General features: G+C 41.3%; 1 protein-coding gene across 3 annotated transcripts in view; it reads right to left on the bottom strand.

Moving 5' to 3' along the window:
* Positions 1 to 22,028, bottom strand: part of LOC310693280 (protein FAM169B-like) — a 66,056-nt gene that overhangs the window by 37,491 nt on the left and 6,537 nt on the right. For 2 of the 3 annotated variants that reach the window (XM_083475197.1, XM_083475196.1), the window contains exon 2: positions 82 to 215. The exons of the other annotated variant lie outside the window; for it this stretch is intronic. In XM_083475197.1, coding sequence (XP_083331323.1) covers positions 82 to 215 — 134 coding nt within the window. The remainder of the gene's footprint in view (positions 1 to 81; positions 216 to 22,028) is intronic. 3 annotated transcript variants of the gene reach the window in all.

Consider the following 22,028-nt stretch of genomic DNA (forward strand, 5'->3'; position numbering starts at 1 on the left):
CAAGTCATCATTACAAAGAATTCTGGGCAAGGGTGATTTCATTTTGCTACTATCTAGAAAGAAGAAATAAACTACACTTACTTTCCCTCTTCCTGGAATAGATAAAAACTCAACAGCAGATGATGGCTCCTCTAAAATCTTTGTATAATATGAATGAGCTTCTTCTTCCAGAGCCTCGGGTTTTCCACCTTTAATATCCACTGGATAAAGATGATCTAGGTGAAAGGAGAATGTTAAATATTGGCCTGTTTATGTGTACTGGTCAAACACAACATGAGTGTCAAACTGTGCTGTCAGGTATCATCATTGCCTTGTGAAGAAAATACAATGAAGTTCTTCACACTCTCCTTTATGTAATAATATGAATATTTTAAAGCAGTGCTGTGGTGGTGATTTACTATTAAATATGCTACTTCTCACTAGGATTGCAACACTTAATAAATTAAGAGGTTCGATTAATAGATTAAAAACTAAAATGAACTTTAACACAAGTACTGGTAGTTATAAAAATTTCAGATGCCATGTGCTATCCTAAAATATATTATTTCATTTTCTTACTCATGGATGGGGAACTGTGGCCACTGATAGACTCCATCTCCCATCATCCCTGACCATTCGCTATGCATGTTTGGCCTGATGGGAGCAGGTGTGGGGAATGTCTGGTTCTCCAATTGTTGCTGAGCTACAACTCCAATCATCCCAGGGCAATGGCCACATTTGCTAAGGCCAACAGGAGCTGCAATTCAGCAACATCTGGAGGGCCACAGACTGACCACCCCTGTTCTAAGAGAATGTCTGCTATATACACACACATGCTTCATAAAATACGCATTTCACTCAGAGAGCTACCGTAAATAGGATGATTAATAATTATATTTAAAATAACAAAAGAAAGTATATTTTGCTACAGAAAGGTTGTTTTTTTAAAAAATACTGAATATTTTTGTTTAATTGAGTGACAGCCCTACTTCTCTCCAAACTCAAACTTTGACCACAATGGTGTACAACATTTTGTAGGATCAATCATTCTGTCTCACATAGGAGGGCCTAAAATGAGAATATATACGAGAGTATATATAATGAGAGTATATAAAGCGGCAGCAAAACTACAGGAACAATTTTGCTCCTCCACAGTAGCCAGAACCACAAAGTAACTATAACATTTTCAAGGAAAGGTAGAAAAATGTATCTACCTAATTTCTTATGTTATAATAAAACCACAGCAATAACAACTAGCTCAAAATGGTCTCTTCTTAGATTTCTGCATAAGCAAAGAATTGAGAATTTCCAAATTGGCAAAACAAACCTGAGAGCTATTTCCTTCAAACGTGCTCCACTGACTAAAATCCCTTTGGTTTTCAAAGTTTTCAACCTTGCAACTGAGATACATTGCACATTAAATAATTTGTCCACTATTGTACATTCAAAGTCTTTGATTATGGACATTTTCTAAACAAAGTAAATGTTTTTGCAAGAAATGGAATATATATATATATATATTTTATATCTATTTAATTAATTTAACAGATCTGTTAAAGATTAGTGGGGAAGTCGGGTGGAGGGGAGATTTAGGCAGTGAGAGCACAGGCAAGTGTTAAAGCCTCCCCCAACCCGCTGCCCCGAAACTGCTCTGTTCCCAACCGTTCTGAGTGAAAACTTTATCTAAGAGGGTTATTGGGTCACCTTTACACCCATTTTCCTGCCACTACAAAATGCCATTCAGCAGGATAGGCTTTAAAATTACTTCCCGGCCTTCTCAAGCTACCTTCTTAAGGCCTAATATTTCCTAGGAATATTAGCCAGAATGGTGGGTAAAAGGTAAAGGACCCCTGTATAGTTAAAGCTATGGTTTTTCCATAGTGATGTATGGAAGTGAGAACTGGACCATAAAGAAGGCTGATCGCCAAAGAATTGATGCTTTTGAATTATGGTGCTGGAGGAGACTCTTGAGAGTCCCATGGACTGCAAGAAGATCAGACCTATCCATTCTGAAGGAAATCAGCCCTGAGTGGTCACTGGAAGGACAGATCCTGAAGCTGAGGCTCCAATACTTTGGCCACCTCATGAGAAGAGAAGACTCCTTGGAAGAGACCCTGATGTTGGGAAAGATTGAGGGCACAAGGAGAAGGGGACGGCAGAGGACAAGATGGTTGGACAGTGTTCTCGAAGCTACCAGCATGAGTTTGACCAAACTGCGGGAGGCAGTGGAAGACAGGAGTGCCTAGTGTGCTCTGGTCCATGGGGTCATGAAGAGTTGGACACGACTAAACGACTAAACAACAGCAACAAAATGACCCCTGACCGTTAAGTCCTGTCGTGAACGACTCTGGGCTTGCGGCGCTCATCTCACTTTACTGGCCTAGGGAGCTGACGTTCGTGTGCAGACAGTTTTTCCGGGTCATGTGGCCAGCATGAGTAAGCTGCTTCTGGCGAAACCAGAAGCGCACCGAAACGCTGTTTACCTTCCCACCAGAGCGGTACCTATTTATCTACTTGCACTTTGACGTGCTTTTGAACTGCTAGGTTGGCAGGAGCTGGGACCAAACAACGGGAGCTCACCCCGTCGCGGGGATTCAAACTGCTGACCTTCTGATCGGCAAGCCCTGGGCTCAGTGGGTTAGACCGCAGCGCCACCCACGTCCCATAGAATGGTGGGTAGCGAACCTCAAAATAAGACAGGCCATATTAACAACGTCTGTGTTTGAGACTGTGAGCGCAAGCATACTGGAGTATAGCATACTAGAGTAATCACAAACTGAGCAATACAACCCCGGTTAATTTCCACTGCAAAGCGTAAGTCAGCACTTTGTACTAAAGAAACCGTGGGGTGGGTGCGGGGATATAAGAGAGGTACACAGGCCCTCCTAGAAGTATGTCAAACAACCATATTAGGCAAAGGGGATCCACTCCACATTAGGAACAAAATGAGACATCATTATTATTTAATGCGCTAATAAGATATTTTTAAATAGAGGAATGCTTTGCAGGGTTAATACCAATCTTATTTTTAAAGTCTTTATGCACAGATTTAAGTTCTGGGTATGTGTTCCATAAACAGCAAAATGCGTGGCATTCCATCTATGAAGCTGAAAAGCACCCTGTATTCTATCCCAGTAATGCCTGAATTATGGATACAGCATTTTGTTTGTCCCTCCTGTAAACATGCTGGCAACATAAATCTCTTAACCTTTCAAAATCTCTTAGCAAGCACAGTATTCTTCATAGTGGTTCATTTGAACTTGTGTGATGATGATCAATATATAGAAATACAAAAAGCACAGAAAATATCACAGGGCAAAATCTTCAGCTAAATATTCTTGCACCCAACATACAAGGCAGTATAGAATCATAGTATAGAATCACAGAATTGTAGAGTCGGTAGCGACCCTGAGGATCATCTAGTTCAACTCCCTGAAATGAAGGAATAGGCAGCTGTCCCATACAGGAATCGAACCTGCAACCTTGGCATTATCAGAAAGAATGTTATTCATGTGTTTAACCCAGCAGAAAATATAGTGTCATAAGTTTAATTTACTTTCAAATCTGGGTATTTAACTTTTCAGCAGGCGAGATAGCGCTGCATTTACAGTTCAACTTCTTCAGCATGTCAGACACGTGCCACTCTTCTTTCTAAAATATTTTGAACTGCAAAAGCAGATCTCATAGATATTCTGTTTCCATAAACTCAAAGTGTTTTTATACATGACAAAACAACTCTTGCTGTTGTCTCACAGAGTGATGACAGAGAAGTAAAAAAAAATAAAAAATCCAAAAGTTGGGGGTGGGATAAAATTTGCCAATTTCCTTTTTCTACTTAGATACTGTTTTCTGCAACTGCCTGGGTTATGGAGTGTCTCTTTCAACAGCTCTGTAACTAGAGATTCCAAAATTCCAAGGAGAACTTTGTAGCCAATTTAAATTGCTGGATTACATTTAAAACAGCCATTCGTCCACAGCTACGTGTTAAGAGAATATTGAGCCAGAAAAGCTACAATAAACCAGTTTGAATCTATTTAAAACAGAACAAACTTATATGACGGTCACCAACAAAGGGGGGAAATGAGAGTAATAAAATATGAGGGGTTCTCTGCAACCGCAGAAAAGATACGATGCAACCATCCAGAGAGTATATTTAGAAGAAGAGGCCTCTTGCATTTGAGAGATTCCAGACATTCTAGCCGTTGCATTTCTGCAGAGCTGAGAGGGATTGCCATCTTAAATAACCCAAGCTGGTAAACAAGGTCATGACATCACATAGGCTGATTCTACAGCAACAATGTCAACAAAGGTCTCAAACCAGCAGGTTGCAGCCTCAGGTCTTTTACATGTGGTAATTAGCTACATTCACACCAAAAGTAAAATATTTCTGTTGAATCTAAAGGAAATAACATACATAGTTTATGTCCCTGTCTAGGAGTCTTCTGTTAATCATGAAAAGACCAGTTTCAGAAAGGAAGAGAGAAAGAGCTCCGTATCTAAGGCACCCAAAAATGTGTCCTTTCCTCAATTAAAATTAGCACAGAGATCTTAAAAGCAATCAGCCAATTTCCTTTTTCAGATGACTTATTTCTGGACTTGTTTAACTCATTTTAACAACTGCAAACTTAGGAATAAATAATTTTTTTAGGTACAGGAAATCACATCTTCATGACGGAGGTTGGAAGAAGATTCCTAAGTTTTTTTTATATATCCTTTATTCTACAATACTTTACAATACCTTCCACCTTCCAGTACAAAAGGACATTTTGTACTTACTGTATCTATCTACCTGCAGAGCATCCTAAGCATCTGCCACTGATCTGCCTAAATTTGGACAATAAAATTGGTTATCTAGAAAAAAATTCACTGCCCTAAATTAATTGAGAACTGATATAGCATGCTTGACTTAAATTTAGGAAACAAAACTAAGGCTGTAATTCTATACTTGCTTATCTGTAAGTAAGCACCACCAAACTCAATTGAACTTACTTCTGAATAGACATGCATAGGGTTACACTGTTTAAAAGGTATCCCATTTTCATTTGATTGAACTGAATGACTGAATGACAACTCAACAGCATATATTTCACTTGCATTAGATTTTAAAGGAGGAAATGATGGCTCAGAAAATAGTTGGAGGGGATGCGCAGTCAAAGGTACATATTTCCATATGTGGTGGTGTTGTGACATCATCAAACCCTTCTGGAATGCTGTCTTCAAATAAATAAGCTTGATATACAACAAAACAATTGAAATGTCCCCTGCAATAGCACCACTTGGGCTTACGATCCTGTCTGCTTGTGATTATCCTAAAGATGACCTCTTTAGCCTTTCTATTGACTGCTGCTTGTATGGAGATAGCCAGATGTTGGAAAACCAGTGATGGGCTGAGCAATGATTCTTGGTATAACAGACTATGCCAGGTGAAAACAGCAAAGGGCAAATGCTATCCATATTCCTTTTATAGCATGTGGCAACTGTTTATTGAATACATACATAGTTCAGACTGTGGCAGGAATCCACCCAGCACTCATGGGAAAATGTGGTGTGATCTCTTAGAGTTATCAAATGAAACTTTAACACATAGCATGATAAAAAGTCTGTAATTTTATCAGGACAAGTTACTTGTTTACTGTTGTAACAATTGTTTTCTCAATATTTATCTTCTGTACCATGAAAATAAATAAAAACGTATTTTTTTAAAAGAAAGGAAAAAAGAAAATTGCTGGCATAAAAATGCTTAGCATGCCATAAAAACTTTGCAGATAAACACATTTGCTTTCCAAAGATAGTCACCTGGGGGGGAAAAACAATCACAACTTTGATTTTAGATTCGACTTGTATTCAAACTGCCAATCAAACTGCAAGGAATTTTGTGAAATAGGACACATCCTAGAGTTAATTACGGTGGCCTCTAAACTCACTTTGCTTGAGATTTAAGATGGATGGAAATGGCATATGTTGACATGATTGCTTAATCACTGCATCATGTAAATCCCACTATAAAACCACAGTTCTGATTAACTGTAGAATAGTTATTTACTGTCTTGAACTAAAATTATGGTCATTCAAACCCACAGGCCTAGGTCACCTCATTACTGATTCAGCACGGCCTGAAGCCAGGAGGAAATATTATTATTCCATAACCAAAAGAATTTCGCCTCTACAGTACAACAGGAAAAACACAACGCTTTTATGTAAAATCCTGCAAGTTCAATAAAAAGGCCATCAAGCTGTCATATATGTATTTTAACCAATCTTCTGTTCCAAACCTCTGCAAGCAAGCCTGATCTCTTTCAAGAACTGACCATAGTTCATTGCACAAACTTAAGTTTATTTGCTTAAAGCTGTTCTTAGTGGAATTTCAAGTTGTAGAAGCTACCAACTCTTCAAATGAAAGGGCCTTTAAGAAAACCTTCAAATTCTCCTAGTGTAGTGGCAGATGTGGGGGGGAAAGAGGGCAACTCATCCTTATGATAGGTAAACTGGTAAGACTACAACCCATCAAACTATATAGTGACAGGTGCCCTGCCCCCTTTTCACTGTTAAATCCTGCCCCCTTTGGGCGATGACCCAAAAGAGATTTTGGAAAGAATCCCAAAGCAATCAAAAAAGAGGCAAGATTTGCAGTGAAAAGGGGACACCTGCCACTTTTTAGTATGATGGATGGTACTCCTACTAATCTTCTGCCAGTTACCCACTTATGACTCACATGGCATTTTAAAGGATTTATTTGTAATAAGAATCCCATGTTCCTTGTGTTGTCATTGAGAGATGAGGTTCCAGCCACTCTAAACTCCCTCCTGACCTTCATAACCTTCAGTTACTATATCAACCTACAGCTGACATCAGTGCTGTTAAAGTGATGAATAATCAAATTATTTCCACACTGGGTACATCAATGATATAATTACCCACTTTCAAATAGAGATCATGCCTGTCCCCGAGTAAAGCCTTTACTGGTTCAATCAAGCATGTTTAGGAAGGCTGAAGGAGTTAATGTGGGTTTGCAGAAGTATAAAAAAAGAATGCTAACTATTGAGCCTGAAGTGGAAAACTGAGTGGAAGGGGGAATGAAATGCAGTCTTACATAGTATGCTAAGGCTGACTGGCTGGAATAGTGGATTTTTCAATATTTTGTTGCAGATCCCACTTGTCACATATTACAAAGTATTCTCAAAGAGACTCCTCTAATAAAGAACCAATGAAGGAGACTCCTGAACTTTTTAGCAAATTATTGGTCCATGAGATTTTGTTGTTGTTGAGATTTGCTGTTAGGAAATATAGCATTTCATGCAAATTATTATTCCTCTTCTGCAAAAAATATGGTGACAGACAGATGTTTTCTGGAGTTTAAAGTTAACCTGGAATTTATCCAGCATTGTAGATTTTACTAGTATTTGAATATTTAAAATCCCTTACTTCCAATTCGAACAGTTTTTTGTAGCTATATTACATTTAAAAACTACACACCTATATCACACAATGAAAAAAATTCAATAATAATAATAATAATAACAATAAATTTATTATTTATACCCCAACCACTCTATTCTATGTGGTAGGAGAATGTTGGATCACATAGAAGAAAATATCTGGATTGACAAGTTTTATAAATCTGCTTGCTTGCTAAAGAATTACAAATCTGATGTAATACTAATGTGGTAAGTTTTTAAAAAACTGGAATTAAAAACAAAAAATGAGATTATATTATGAAGCACCTTGTCTTTGCTGGTTGAAGGAATGGATGACATTGGAGAATTCACATATTTTAGACTTAGAAGGTCATAATAATATTTTAGGTTGGCACGCTTATTTATGGTATCAAAAGGTGAAAGTACATAAAGGATTTACAAATCATACAATTAGAAAATAATGGTATAGAGTATGTGATAAATACAAAAATTTATCAGAGGCAAAAACACCACTTTGGCTCTCACTGTTGGAAGCTATAGTGGTAAAGAAAAATAATATGATAGAAGGGTGGACAACTTATAGAGATTTATTAAAACAAGGGAGGAGAGCATCAATTGAAATAATTTAAGGAATTATCAGGAAAATTAACAACATGGATACAATACCATCATTTGAACTAAGTATTTAAAAAAGATAGGATACGAGGGTTTGGGGAACAAATATCACAACTGGAGAGAGATCTGCTGGAATGTAATGAAAAAGTGTTATCTAAAATTTATAAGATATTATTGGATGGGAGACAAAGGATGAGCAACTAAAATCCTCAATGATACATTGGGCAAAAATATTGGTCATAATATAGATATGGAAGGATGGGAATGATTGTGGAATATGGATATAAAACTTACAACATGCTATGGTTTAAGAGAAAATTATTTGAAAATGTCACATCGATAGTACCTACTTAACACCAAGGAAATTGGCAAAAATGTATAAAATGTATAAATCAAAATCAAATAAGTATTGGAAATGTAAAGAAAAAGAAGGTTCTTTTTATCATATATGGTGGTCTTGTAGTAAGGTTAAAGCTTGCTAGGAAATGACATATTTAATGAATTGAAAAAGATGTTTAAAATAACATTTTTTAAAAAAACAAACAGACGCTTTCATTTGGGAAATTATAGGGATGGAACGATCCAAACTGTATAGAAATTTATTCATTTATGTGACTACAGCGGCAAGAATGTTAGTTGCCCAAAAATGGAAAGAGGAAGTCCTAGCAAAAGAAGAATATAAAAAAACTTATGGAATATGCAGAAATGGCAAAACCTACTGGAAAAATAAGAAATCAAGATAACAAACTTTTTATAAAAGAATGGAAATGGTTTATTGAATATTTACAAATAAACTGTAAACATATAAGACCATTGGCAGGATTATTGTAACAACCTCCAGTTTTATAAGGTAGATGAATAAATGAGTAAATTAAGTTAATTTGGAATATGCAGAAAATATAAAAAAAATAAATTTAAGGAACTGCAGAAAGAGGGGGAAGAAAGTCAAATTTTGAAATGTTAAAATGATTGTAAAATTATTGAAATGTATAAAACTGAAAATGATAAATAATGAGATAATTTAAAAATAAAAATATAAAGCTGCATACAACTAGAGAAGGCATTCAAGCTGCAGCAATATCAAAATTCCTCGAATCTTTGCCTTCCAAAGCTGAAGTAGGAATATGAAGCAGAGCCATCATTATTTTCATCAAAGAGAGGAAGAAGGTCTGAACAGTCACACCTGATTTGAAATAAATCTGATTTATTTATTACAGATGGGAAAATAAGGCTGAAAGAATGCAGTCCTGAATATCATTTGGCAAAAGGGCGGCTCACAAATGAAAGAAAGAAAGAAAAGAAAAATATACTACCAACAATTCTAACAAATAGACCAACTGAGGTTTATGGTGGTATAGTTTTATGCAACCAACTTTAATTCCGAGGCATCAATCAGAGACAAGTAAATCAATTTTAATGATAAAGCAGAGACATAAAGGTTTCAGTTGTGGGGTTTGACATATCTCCAAAATATGACTGTATAGAAAACTGGAGGTGGAAGAAAAAAGAATATGTTACTGGTATGCGTAAAAAAAAAGAAAAGAAAAGAAAAGGTGTGGGATTAGATTAGCAGCTTAATTTCAAAGCAGAAAATTGACTTAGACTTTGCATAAACAATGCTATACCTTTAAGCGTTCTGACTGACAGTCAGGGTTGAAAAACAACCATTCAGTCTGAAAGCAGAGCCTATTAAAAAGCATGATGTTTCTAAACAGCATCTGTTATGTACTAATAAGCATTATTTAAAGTTTTTATTGGTTTTACAAAATTTTTAAGAAAAACAGACAAACACTAAAAATGACAAACATACACGTATAGTTTCAAACATATTTTCATAAACCTCTTTTCTTGGACTTCCCCATACCCCCCCTCTCTGCATCCCAATGTCCATAGTTCAGCTAGCAACTCCCAATTGTTACTTTCCAATCTCTATCATCTTAGTCCTCTTTTATAGTCTAACCTTATATCCCTGTACCCCTTTGTTTCTGAAAACCACGACATTTTAGCATTCATTAAGTTTATAGTAGTCCTTAAGATAGCTTTTAAATTTTCTCCATTCTTCTTCCACCGTCTCTTTTCGTTGATCACGGATTCTGCCTGTCATCTCGGCCAGTGTCATATAGTCCATCACTTTCATCTGCCATTCTTCCAAAGTGGGTAAATCTTGTGTCTTCCAATACTTTGCGATGAGTATTCTTGCTGCTGCTGTGGCATACATAAAAAAAGCTCTATCTTTCTTTGTCACCAGTTGGCCGACAATGCCCAAGAGAAAGGCCTCCGGTTTTTTAGGAAAGGTACATTTAAGTACCTTTTTCATTTCATTATAGATCATTTCCCAGAAGGTCTTAATCTTCGGGCATGTCCACCAAAGGTGATAAAAGGTACCTTCAGTCTCTTTACACTTCCAACATTTGTTATCGGGCAAATGATAGATTTTTGCTAGCTTGACTGGGGTCATGTACCACCTGTATACCATTTTCATAATGTTTTCCTTTAAGGCATTACATGCCGTAAATTTTATACCGGTGTTCCATAACCATTCCCAGTCAGCTGACATAATGTTATGTCCAACATCCTGAGCCCACTTAATCATAGCCGATTTAACTGTTTCATCCTGTGTGTTCCATTTCAACAACAAGTTGTACATTTTAGATAAATTCTTAGTATTGGATTCTAACAGTTCGGTTTCTAATTTTGATTTTTCCACCTGGAAACCGACTTTCCTGTCCTGTTTAAAAAATTCCATTATTTGGCGATATTGGAACCAATTTTCTACTTTATGCTTCAATTTCTCCTGACTTTGTAGTTTAAACTTATCTCCATCCTGTTCTAAAATTTCCCAATACTTCGGCCATCCGACCTCCATATTGAGTTTCTTCACTGCTTTAGCCTCCACTGGTGACACCCATCTAGGGGTTTTGTTTTCCAATAGATCTTTATATCTTATCCAAACATTAAACAATGCTTTTCTGACAATGTGATTTTTAAAGGCACTGTTAACTTTATCATACCAAAGATATGCATGCCAACCAAAAGCGTTATTGAAACCTTCCAGATCCAAGATGTCCGTGTTCTCGAGGAGCATCCATTCTTTGAGCCAGCAAAAAGCTGCTGCCTCATAGTACAGTTTTAGGTCCGGCAGGGCAAAACCCCCTCTTTCTTTAGCATCTGTCAGTATTTTAAATTTAATTCGGGGCTTTTTGCCCTGCCAGACAAATTTCGAAATGTCTTTGTGCCACCTCTTAAAACATTCCATCTTATCAATAATCTGCAAGGTCTGAAACAGAAATAACATTCTAGGCAATACATTCATTTTGATTACTGCAATTCGGCCTAACATTGACAGTTTCAAATTTGACCATATTTCTAAATCTTTTTTGATTTCTGACCAACATTTTTCATAGTTGTCCTTATACAAATTCTGATTCTTAGATGTTAAGTAAACCCCTAGGTATTTAACCTTCTTGACCACAGTCAAACCTGTTTCCTCTTGAAATTTCTCCTTTTCCATATCTGTTAGGTTTTTCCCTAAAACTTTGGTTTTTTGCTTGTTCAACTTAAATCCAGCTACCTGGCCAAACTGTTGTATTATTTCTAATACCTTTTTCGTACTAGTGTTTGGCTCTTGCAAAGTCAATACTAGGTCATCTGCGAACGCTCTTAACTTATAATGTTTAGCTCCGACCTGCACACCTTTGACCTGCTGGTCATTTCTTATCATGTTCAGCAACACCTCCAGAACTGAAATAAAAAGTAATGGGGAAATCGGGCACCCCTGTCGTGTTCCTTTTTCTATCTTAAGTTCCTCAGTCACAACATTGTTTACAATCAATTTAGCTTTTTGTTCAGAATATATTGCAGCCATACCATTCTCAAAACCCCAGCCTACCCCCATCCCATGAAGATTCTTCTTCATAAAACTCCAAGAAATATTGTCAAAGGCTTTCTCCGCATCCACAAAGATCAATACTGCTTTAGTGTTTATATTCACCTCTAGCTTTTCCAGAATGTCTATTACATTCCTTACATTGTCTGCCAGGTGTCTTTTAGGGAGAAAGCCTGCTTGGTCCTTATGAATCTTCTCCATCAAAACTCTTTTAAATCTTTTTGCCAAAATGTCTGCAAAAATTTTGTAATCCACATTAAGGAGTGATATTGGGCGGTAGTTCTTGAGTTGGGTCTTTTCAGTCTCTGACTTTGGTATGAGTGAAATATATGCCTCTTTCCACGATTCAGGCGCCCTTTTTCCCTCAAGAATCTCATTACACACTTCTCTTAATGGTTGAGTCAACCATTCCTTCAACGATTTGTAGTATCTAGAAGTCAGTCCATCTGGTCCCGGAGATTTGCCCAGTTGCATATTCTGAATGGCAGCCTCTATCTCTTGTTCTGAGATTCTCTGGTTCAAATCCATCTTACTTTGATGAGAGATTTTTTGTAATCCATATTTTCCAAGGAATTTATCTATATCTTCTTCATTTTGCGGGCCTTGAGTGTAGAGTTTTTTGAAATAACTTAGAAAGCAGTTTCTAATTTCATTAGGTTTAGATATATTCTTTCCATCCACCTCTAGGCTTGTAACTGTATTTAGTTTCTGCCTTTTCTTCAGTTGCCATGCCAGAAGTTTGCCACATTTATTTGCTGATTCAAAGGTCTTTTGCTTCATTTGCTTTATCTTCCATTCAATCTCTTGGTTCATCAATTCCATATATTGTGTTTGATATAGTTTGATTTCTCTTAGAATGTCCTGAGATTTTGGTTTTGTTCTTAATTTTCTCTCTCCTTCCTTTATCATTTCCAAAATCTTCTCTTTTTTCTCATTTTGTTTTTTCCTCTTTATTGAATTTTGTTGAATCAAAAATCCTCTCATAACCGCTTTACTTGCGTCCCAGATCACTCTTTTCTCCACGTCGGTCCTCAGATTTATTTCAAAATAATCTTTTAGGGTCTTTTGGGCCTTCGTGAGAATCTCCTTGTCTCGAAAGAGGGTGTCATTCATTCTCCATCTAAATTGACCAGTTATTGTAAGTTTCATCTCCATCTTCACGGCATTATGGTCGGAGCAAGTTTTTGGGCAGATTTCCACCTTCTTAATCTTTGGGGCCATTCCACTAGTAACCCAGATTTGATCGATTCTGGTCCAGGTCATCATTGCTTGGGAGAAGAAAGTTCCCTCTCTCTCCAGAGGGTTCCTTGTTCTCCATATATCTATCAAGTCCATATTTTCTGTCATTGTGCCTTGTCCATGTTGGTGGAGACCACGCCATTCATGTCTCCCATGATGATCATATTGTAATCCAAATAGTCAGTAAGGGTTTCATGGAGTCTCTTAAAGAAGTCAGATTTGCCTTCATTTGGTGCATAGATTCCAACCACTAGAAATTTTTCTCCTTGTATTTGTATCTCCACTGCCAGATATCTCCCTTGTTCGTCCTTGAATATCATTTTTGGAGCCCATTTTTCCTTGACATATATTACAACTCCTCTCTTCTTAACTTTGTCTGATGAGATAAATTCTTGTCCTAGCCTTTTATTTATAAGTAGTCTCCTATGGGCTCTGGTTATGTGAGTTTCTTGTAGGCATATCAAGTCCAAATGTTCTCTATTCAATATGTGAAATACTTGTCTTCTCTTCAAAGGCCCATTGAGCCCATTACAATTCCAACTAAGGAATTGCAACGCCATCTTGCTATTTTCCTAGGGCACCTCCAACAGCTCCAAGTTGTTGCTCTTCTTCTGATGGTGGTAGATTTTGTCCAATCGAGAGATTCAGGATATCCAATGCTCTCCTCTGTTCTGCAAGTACATCCACAGTCCCCTTCTGTAGGTCCTCCTGGTATCTTGCCAAAAATTTGTCTTTGTCTTGAATTGTCTTTATTTTCACCTTCCTTAACTTGTAGTCGAATGACAGTCCTTGTGGGAATTCCCACCTGAAGCGGATAGAATTTTTCTTTAACAAAAGAGCTAAGTCCTTGTAGAAATTTCTTAAGTCCAAAATGTATTTTGGGATGTCTTTAAAGATCTGTGCAGCTGAATTTCCAATTTGCAAGGCCTTTTCAAAGTGTAGTCTTAGTATTTTATCTCTTTCCTCCTTGGATCTGAGTGTAATCAAACAGTCTCTCGGGGTCTTTCTGTCTTGCTTTTTACCCAATCTAAAGGCAGTTGTAATTTTGAATTCGTCTTCCTCAAGGTCCCAGCAATCCGCAAACTCCCGTGTCAGATATTCCACAAGGTTGTCTCTTTCATTCTCCGGAATCAGTCTTAATTTTAAGTTCCTCTCTTTCCTCTGTAACTCCCACAAGGCCAAAGTTGCATCATGCTCATGGACCTTCTTGGCGATCGGCTCTAATTTCTCCTGTGTCTCTCCCGCCGTGGCCTTGGCGTCTTCCGCAATTTGGCGCGTAGTGGCGTTTTCTTCAACCAATTTGTTTATAGATTCTGTATTCTGGTTCAATCTTGCTGAAATTTCTGTTAATTTTAGTGTGTTCTCTGTAGTCTGTTTTGTCAAAGACTCCAGAGTTTGGTTTATCTTAAGCAGAGCATCTGTCACAGCTTCCATAGAGACGGCTGGTCCTTTATCTTGTCCTGTTGTTCCTGCTGATCCGGCTGTTGTGCCTGAAATTGAACCTCTTTTCTTTACCTGTTGCTGCTGCAGCTGTTGTTGTTGTTGATGTTGCTTGGTCTTGGCTCTTGTGACTATCTCTTCTTGTGAGCCACTCATGTCAAGGTCGATTCCCACGGGATTTATTCTCCCTTGGAAAATTCCACTATCAGGCTGTGCTGAACTTTACTTTATCCTCTAGAGGGAGCAAATCAAAATGGCCATAGAGCAAAATTCCAAATACAAAAACAAGGGGAATTGTCCAGGATATAAAACAAAAGATTTACACAGTCAAAGTCAGTATTGCTAGAAACTTGTTACTTTAAACTGCCACAGTTGTCCAATTTATACTATTTCTTCTTATATTACACAGTAACCAGGCACTGTGTAAACTTTGTATCAAAGTATCGCTTCACAGGAAAAAGTCAGTTCAGTGTGCTAAAAAGGCAGACCGTTTCTTACTTTCAGATAGGTGAGACGGCAGAGGTTTTTTTCTTCCAATATTTCATGCAGTTATTAATCCAATTCACCTCCCCTCTGCCCTGCTAGCTAGAGGGGAGATCAAAGGTCCAAATGTCCGGTTTAGCTGATTAAAAAGCGGGTCTAAACGGATGCAAGTTTAAAGTTCCGTTGCTTTCGCTTTCATGCAGTCGGGGGGAGGCAGACTTCCTTTGTTTAGATCTCCCCCGTTTTTAGTCCAATTTTCAAAATTTAAAGGGTCCCGATTATTTTTCAGCTCTTACTCACGGGAATTCAGTCCAAATTTTCTTTTCAGGAAGGAATCGGCGCTCTCCGCTTATGGCGACGCGGCTTCACTTCGCAGGCTGGGTAGCGACTCTCAGCACCGCGCTCTCTCCCGATGTCGATCCGTAGCCTTTAAAAAGGCTCTTTCACGGTACCGGGGGGCGCAAAGGTGCCCACCGAGTCTCCTTGTTCTCAGGCTTCAGCGCCTGGGATTTTAGGGGTCCCCCGCTTGCCGTAGCGGGTAAGACCCGAACTTGCGAAGCAGTCCTTCTCCGGAGCTCGGAGCTAGGACCGCCATTAAGCGCTGGCACCGACCGGAAGTCTCAATAAGCATTATTTAAAGGACACAGACCTTTAATTGCTTCCAAACATGCACTTATTCAAAATTGCCACAAGGCAATCTTTACCAAAAGCATCACATGAGCCCACAGGAATCCCAACAATACAATACAAAATGTTTTTTAGTTTTAATTTGACTTGAAGTCTCAGAGCGCAACAAATGTATAGAGAGGCACTTTTTGCGAATTGTATGAAAATGTTTGTGAAGCTTCACAAGAATGAATTGCAAATAAGAATTACATCAGAGCTATTTGCCATCTGTTGTCAGCAATGCTGTCTTGCTAAAACCGGTCACCAGACTGCAGTTTTGTAAGTTTAATAGGCAACCTTTTAAATGTGTAACTAAGCAGAAGGCTGTGTGTGTGCTTGACCTAAAACCTGGAAGTCACCTGGCAAATTCATCACAAAGCATGATAAGGATTTTTCGCATGTTTTTTTATTTAGAATACATAATGTTGTTCATGTACTATAAAAGCACAGGGGCAATGTTTTAAAATAGATTGTGTTCATGAAGTTTTTTCATACAAATTCTACAAAACTAGAAGATCAAAATACCCTCAATTATATCTGAATTACATTTGAAAATGTACGTTGTGGATGCTGAAAATGAGTAGGACTAATCTCAATCCAGGTCTAAATATTTAGGGTGGCATTCAACTAAGTTTCACTCGACATACCGTAATGCATAGACCTAACTTACTCATGTTCATTTATTTTAATGTGTCCTCTGAGTAATACTTAGTTGAATACCACCCTTACAATTCACTTGCTGCACAGTTTTGGGATAAAACCAAATCCCATGGGATGTCAAGGAAGGCAAGGGAAATTTATGTGGATGCAAAGGTCACTTCTCATGTCATATATTGCACAAATATATTGTTGTTGTTGTTGTTGTTTAGTCGTGTCCAACTCTTCGTGACTCCATGGACCATGGATCATGGCCACGATCTTAGGGTTTCTTTTTTATGTTGAGCTTCAGACCATATTTTGTGCTCTCCTCTTTCACCCTCATTAAAAGGTTCTTTAATTCCTCCTCACTTTCTGCCATCAAGGTTGTGTCATCTACATATCTGAGGTTGTTGATATTTCTTCCGGCAAACTTAATTCCGGTTTGGGATTTATCCAGTCCAGCCTGTCACATGATGAATTCTGCATATAAGTTAAATAAGCAGGGAGACACTATACAGCCTTGTCATACTCCTTTCCCAATTTTAAACCAATCAGTTATTCCATATCCAGTTCTAACTGTAGCTTCTTGTCCCACATAGATTTCCCAGGAGACAGATGAGGTGACCAGGCACTCCCATTTCTTTAAGAACTTGCCATAGTTTACTGTGGTTGACACAGTCAAATGCTTTTGCGTAGTCAATGAAGGAGAAGTAGATGTTTTTCTGGAACTTTCTAGCTTTCTCGATAATCCAGCACATGTTTGCAATTTGGTCTCTGGTTCCTCTGCCCCATCGAAATCCAGCTTGCACTTCTAGGAGTTCTTGGTCCACATACTGCTTAAACCTGCCTTGTAGAATTTTAAGCATAACCTTGCTAGTGTGTGAGATGAGCGCAATTGTGCAGTAGTTGGAGCATTCTTTGGCACTGCCCTTCTTCGGGATTGGGATGTAGACTGATCTTCTCCAATCCTCTGGCCACTGCTGAGTTTTCCAAACTTGCTGGCATATTGAGTGTAGAACCTTAATAGCATCATCTTTTAAAATTTTAAATAGTTCAGCTGGAATATCATCATTTCCACTGGCCTTGTTATTAGCAGTGCTTTCTAAGGCCCATTTGACTTCATTATTCAGAATGTCTGGCTCAAGGTGAGCAACCACATTACCTGGGGTGTACGAGACCTCCATATATTTCTGGTATAATTCCTCTGTGTATTCTTGCTACCTCTTCTTGATGTCTTCTGCTTCTGTTAAGTCCTTTCCACTTTTGTCCTTTATTATGGTAATCTTTGTACGAAATGTTCCTTTCATATCTCCAATTTTCTTGAACAGATCTCTGGTTTTTCCCATTCTGTTGTTTTCCTCTATTTCTTTGCATTGCTTATTTAAGAGGGCCCTCTTGTCTCTCCTTGCTATTTTTTGAAAATCTGCATTCAATTTCCTGTATCTTTCCCTATCTCCCTGGCATTTTGCTTGCCTTCTCTCCCCCGCTATTTGTAAGGCCTCATTGGACAGCCACTTTGCTTTCTTGCATTTCCTTTTCATTGGGATGGTTTTCGTTGTTGCCTCCTGTATAATGTTATGAGGCTCCATCCATAGTTCTTCAGGCACTCTGTCCACCAAATCTAGATCCTTAAACCTGTTCCTCACTTCCATTGTGTATTCACATAAGGGATTTGATTTAGATTGTGTCTTACTGGCCCAGTGGCTTTTCCTACTTTCTTCAGTTTAAGCTGGAATTTTGCTATAAGAAGCTGATGATCTGAGCCACAGTCAGCTTCAGGTCTTGTTTTTGCTGACTGTATAGAGCTTCTCCATCTTTGGCTGCAGAGAATATAATCAATCTGATTTTGATGCTGCCCATCTGGTGATGTCCATGTGTAGAGTCGTCTCTTGTGTTGTTGGAAAAGAGTGTTTGTGATGACCAGCTTGTTCTCTTGGCAGAACTCTATTAGCCTTTGCCCTGCTTCGTTTTGAACTCCAAGGCCAAACTTGCTAGTTGTTCCTTTTATTTCTCGACTCCCTACTTTAGCATTCCAATCCCCTATAATGAAAAGAACTTCCTTCTTTGGTGTCATTTCTAGAAGGTGTTGTAAGTCTTCCTAAAATTGGTCAGTTTCAGTTTCTTCAGCACCTGTAGTTGGTGCATAAACTTGGATTACTGTGATGTTAAAAGGTCTGCCTTGGATTCGTATCGAGATCATTCTGTCATTTTTGAGATTGCATCCCAGTACAGCTTTTGCCGAACTGAATTCACCCATTCCCGTTCATTTTAGTTCACTGATGCCCAGGATGTCAGTATTTTTTCTTGCCATCTCATTTTTGACCACATCCAGCTTACCAAGGTTCATGGTTCTTACACTCCAGGTTCCTATGCAATATTTTTCTTTACAGCTGTCAGAGCTGCTTGAAGATCCTAGCTCACAGAGGATCACGCTAGCCAGCGGTCATTAAGTAAAAGTCTTTATTGAATTACAGTTTCCATTCTCACGCTGCTGCGCGCAACTCTACGCCTAGTAGCTAGGTCGGCGAAGCTCCGTCTGAGTCTCCGCCCTGTGTGCACCAACTTAATATCCTAGCCTTGCTCCACCTTTTCCTCCTGACTGTCCTCCTCTGGGTCCCTCTACCCCCCGGGGCTTCTTCCTTCCGGGATTCTTCTGACGCTGACCCAGACCCTCCTGCCTCCTTGCGCCGGGCTTTAGGACCTGGCTCTCTTTCGGGGCTGCTTACTGCGCCGCCTTCCTCTGCATTTGAACTTGGCGCGCGCGCCCAACCTTCCACTTTCCTCTCAACCGTTTCTTCGCTCCCCGGTGGAGGTGTGGCCATCCCCGACTCATGTCCTCCCTCCTGTGGAGGTGTGGCCACTCCTGACTCATGTCCTCCCTCCTGTGGTGAGCTGCCAGCGCTTCCCCCCTGGCTCCCTTCCTCTTCCCTGCTTCCTGGCGGTGACGCTGGTCCCGATTTCCAGCTGCTCCCCCCTGAGTCCTCTCTGGCTCTGTCTTCCTGGGGTGCCCCCCTAGACTCCCCCCTTGCCCTCGCCACTGGTGCTCCTTTCTGTGAATCCTCTGATTCACTGGAAAGACTAGGAGATCTCGGGTCGTCGTCGTCACTCATCTTTTCTTCTGCCTCCTCCCCTTCGCTCTCTGTTTCCTCCCTTGCCCGTGCTTCTGCTCCTAAACCCCTGACATCCATCCCCCCCTCGAAGCCCCCCATTCCCCCCTCCCCTCCTTCCGGTGCTGGAGCTGGGGGCTGCTGTTGCAAAGGGACGAACGTCGGGTATCGGTCGCTTCCCGTGGCAGGCCTCCATCTGAAGTCTCCCGGGTCTTCCTCCCCGCTCTCGTCGACGACAGTCACCTCCGCTTCCATCTCTGTGCCGCCGTGCTCGAAACCAGGGTCGTCCCCGAAAACGTCCATGTCCGTCTCTCCCTCACTTCCTCCTGTCGGTGTTGCTCGTCCTGGGCCTTCCAGCCACCGTCTGCGCCACTGCTCCTCTGGCCTATCGTCCCACCAATACGAGGGTTCTGATGCAGATCCCGAGGGTGACCCCTCCGGGGAACGGACGTCTTGTGTCGGGTCCTCGTCCGAGTCGAACCCCCGGAAAGTGCTGGCCGAAAGTGTGGGCGTGAAAAGCCAGTCATCAAAATATTCTGCTGGCATAGGTCTATGGGGAAAGAGGGCATGAAACTCGTCTTTGAGGAGAGGTTCGTCCAAGGCGTAGCCCGGCACCCAGCTGTTCGCACTGGCCGGGGTGCCCTCCTTGGCGAGAAAGTATTCTACCCCCTCTTCCCCCCATCTGGAGTCCAAAATCTCAGTGACTTCGTTGATGCGCTCCTTCTGTGCCACTTCCGCGTGCCCTGTTCTGTCTCTGACCGGACTCGGCGCTGTTCCGGGTTCCTGGAACCTGTGCGGTGCCTTGTAGGGAGTGAGCACCGATCTGTGGAATACCGGATGCATTCTGGAACCCTCCGGAAGTGCCAGTCTGAAAGCTACCGGGTTGACCTGCTCTTCGACTTGGTAGGGCCCCAGTTGCTTATGCCCTAGTTTCTTCTTGGCCAACGACCTGGCCGGCACTGCGTGGGCTGCTAACCAAACCCAATCTCCCACGTGGAGCTCTTCTCCAACCCTTCTGTGCTTGTCCGCTTGTACCTTGTATGCGTGCTTGGCCAGCTCCAGGTGGCGCCTCAGCTGATCGTGGACCTCCTGCAGCTCCGACGCGAACGCATCTGCTGTCTGCGGCTCCCCCTCCCCCATTCTTTCCAGTCCCGGGAATGTTCTGGGGTGCCTCCCGTTGTTGGCGAAGAACGGCGTGACCCCCGTGGACACGTGCTTCGTGTTGTTGTAGGCGAACTCGGCAAGCGGTAGGTAATCCACCCACGTCGCAGGCTGTTGATTTGCATAACATCTCAGGTACTGCTGCATGATGGCATTGACCCGCTCCGCTTGCCCGTTGGTCTGCGGGTGTCTCGCCGACGCCAGGTTGATCTTGACGTTCAGGAAGCCCATCAGCTTCTGCCAGAAATTCGAGATGAACTGCCGCCCCCGGTCGGACAGAATAGACCGTGGCAGACCATGAACCTTGAACACGTGGTCTATGAACAGTTTGGCGGTTTGCTCCGCCGTGGCCACCTTCGCACACGGAATGAAATGCGCCATCTTGGAAAACAGGTCCACCACCACCAGCACTGCCGTCTTGCCCCTTGAGCTGGGCAGATCCGTGACAAAGTCCAGAGCCACCCTTTCCCAAGGTTCGACCGGAGTTTGCAGCGGTTCCAACAGTCCGGCCGGCGGTTTGTGCACTGGTTTGGCCCTCTGGCAGGTGTCGCACCTCGCCACGTAGTCTGCGACCTCCCCTCTCATTCCAGGCCACCAGAAATCCCTGGCTACTAATTCCACCGTCTTCTCCTTGCCAAAGTGCCCGGCCGTGGGCGCGTCGTGCAGCTGCTGCAGCACCTTGGCTCGAAGTTCGTCTCCCGGCACGTAGATGGCCCCTTTTCGGATGAGCAATCCATCTCGTAGCCGGAAACCGTCGGCCGCTGCCTTGCCCCTTTGCACCTCTGCCATCTTTGCTTGTGCGAAGGAGTCCTCCTGCAACGCACGTCGCACCGCCTCTAGGTCCACGGTCGCCGCGGCGCACGCCCACACTGCTGGTGCGAAGATGTGCATGGCGGCCGCTGGCGTTGCGTCCTCCAGATACTGTGGCTTACGGGAGAGAGCGTCTGCCATGATGTTGGTGTCCCCCGGGACATACTCTATTCGGAAGTCGAAGTTTGCAAAGAACTCAGCCCAACGTATCTGCCTCTGGTTCAGGAACTGTGCCGTGCGCCAGTGCTCTAGATTCTTGTGGTCCGTGCAAACCTGCACCGTGTGCTTGGCGCCGATCAGAAAGTGCCTCCACGCCTTGAACGCTGCGTGAATGGCCAGCAACTCCCTGTCCCAGATGGTGTAGTTCTGTTCGGACTTGCTGAGCTTCCTGGAGTAAAACGCTCCCAGTCGCCACACCCCCTGCGGGTCTTTCTGCAACAGGACCGCCCCCACGGCTCTGTCCGAGGCGTCTGTCTCCACCCTCATCGGCTTGCTGGGGTTGACATGAAGCAGCTGCTCTTCCGACGCGAAGAGACGCTTGAGTGCCTGAAAGGACTGCTCCGCCTGCGCTGTCCAAACGAACTTCTT

The sequence above is a fragment of the Podarcis liolepis genome, assembly GCF_965112155.1.
Source record: "Podarcis liolepis genome assembly, chromosome: 14".
NCBI classification, from domain to species: Eukaryota; Metazoa; Chordata; class Lepidosauria; order Squamata; family Lacertidae; genus Podarcis; species Podarcis liolepis.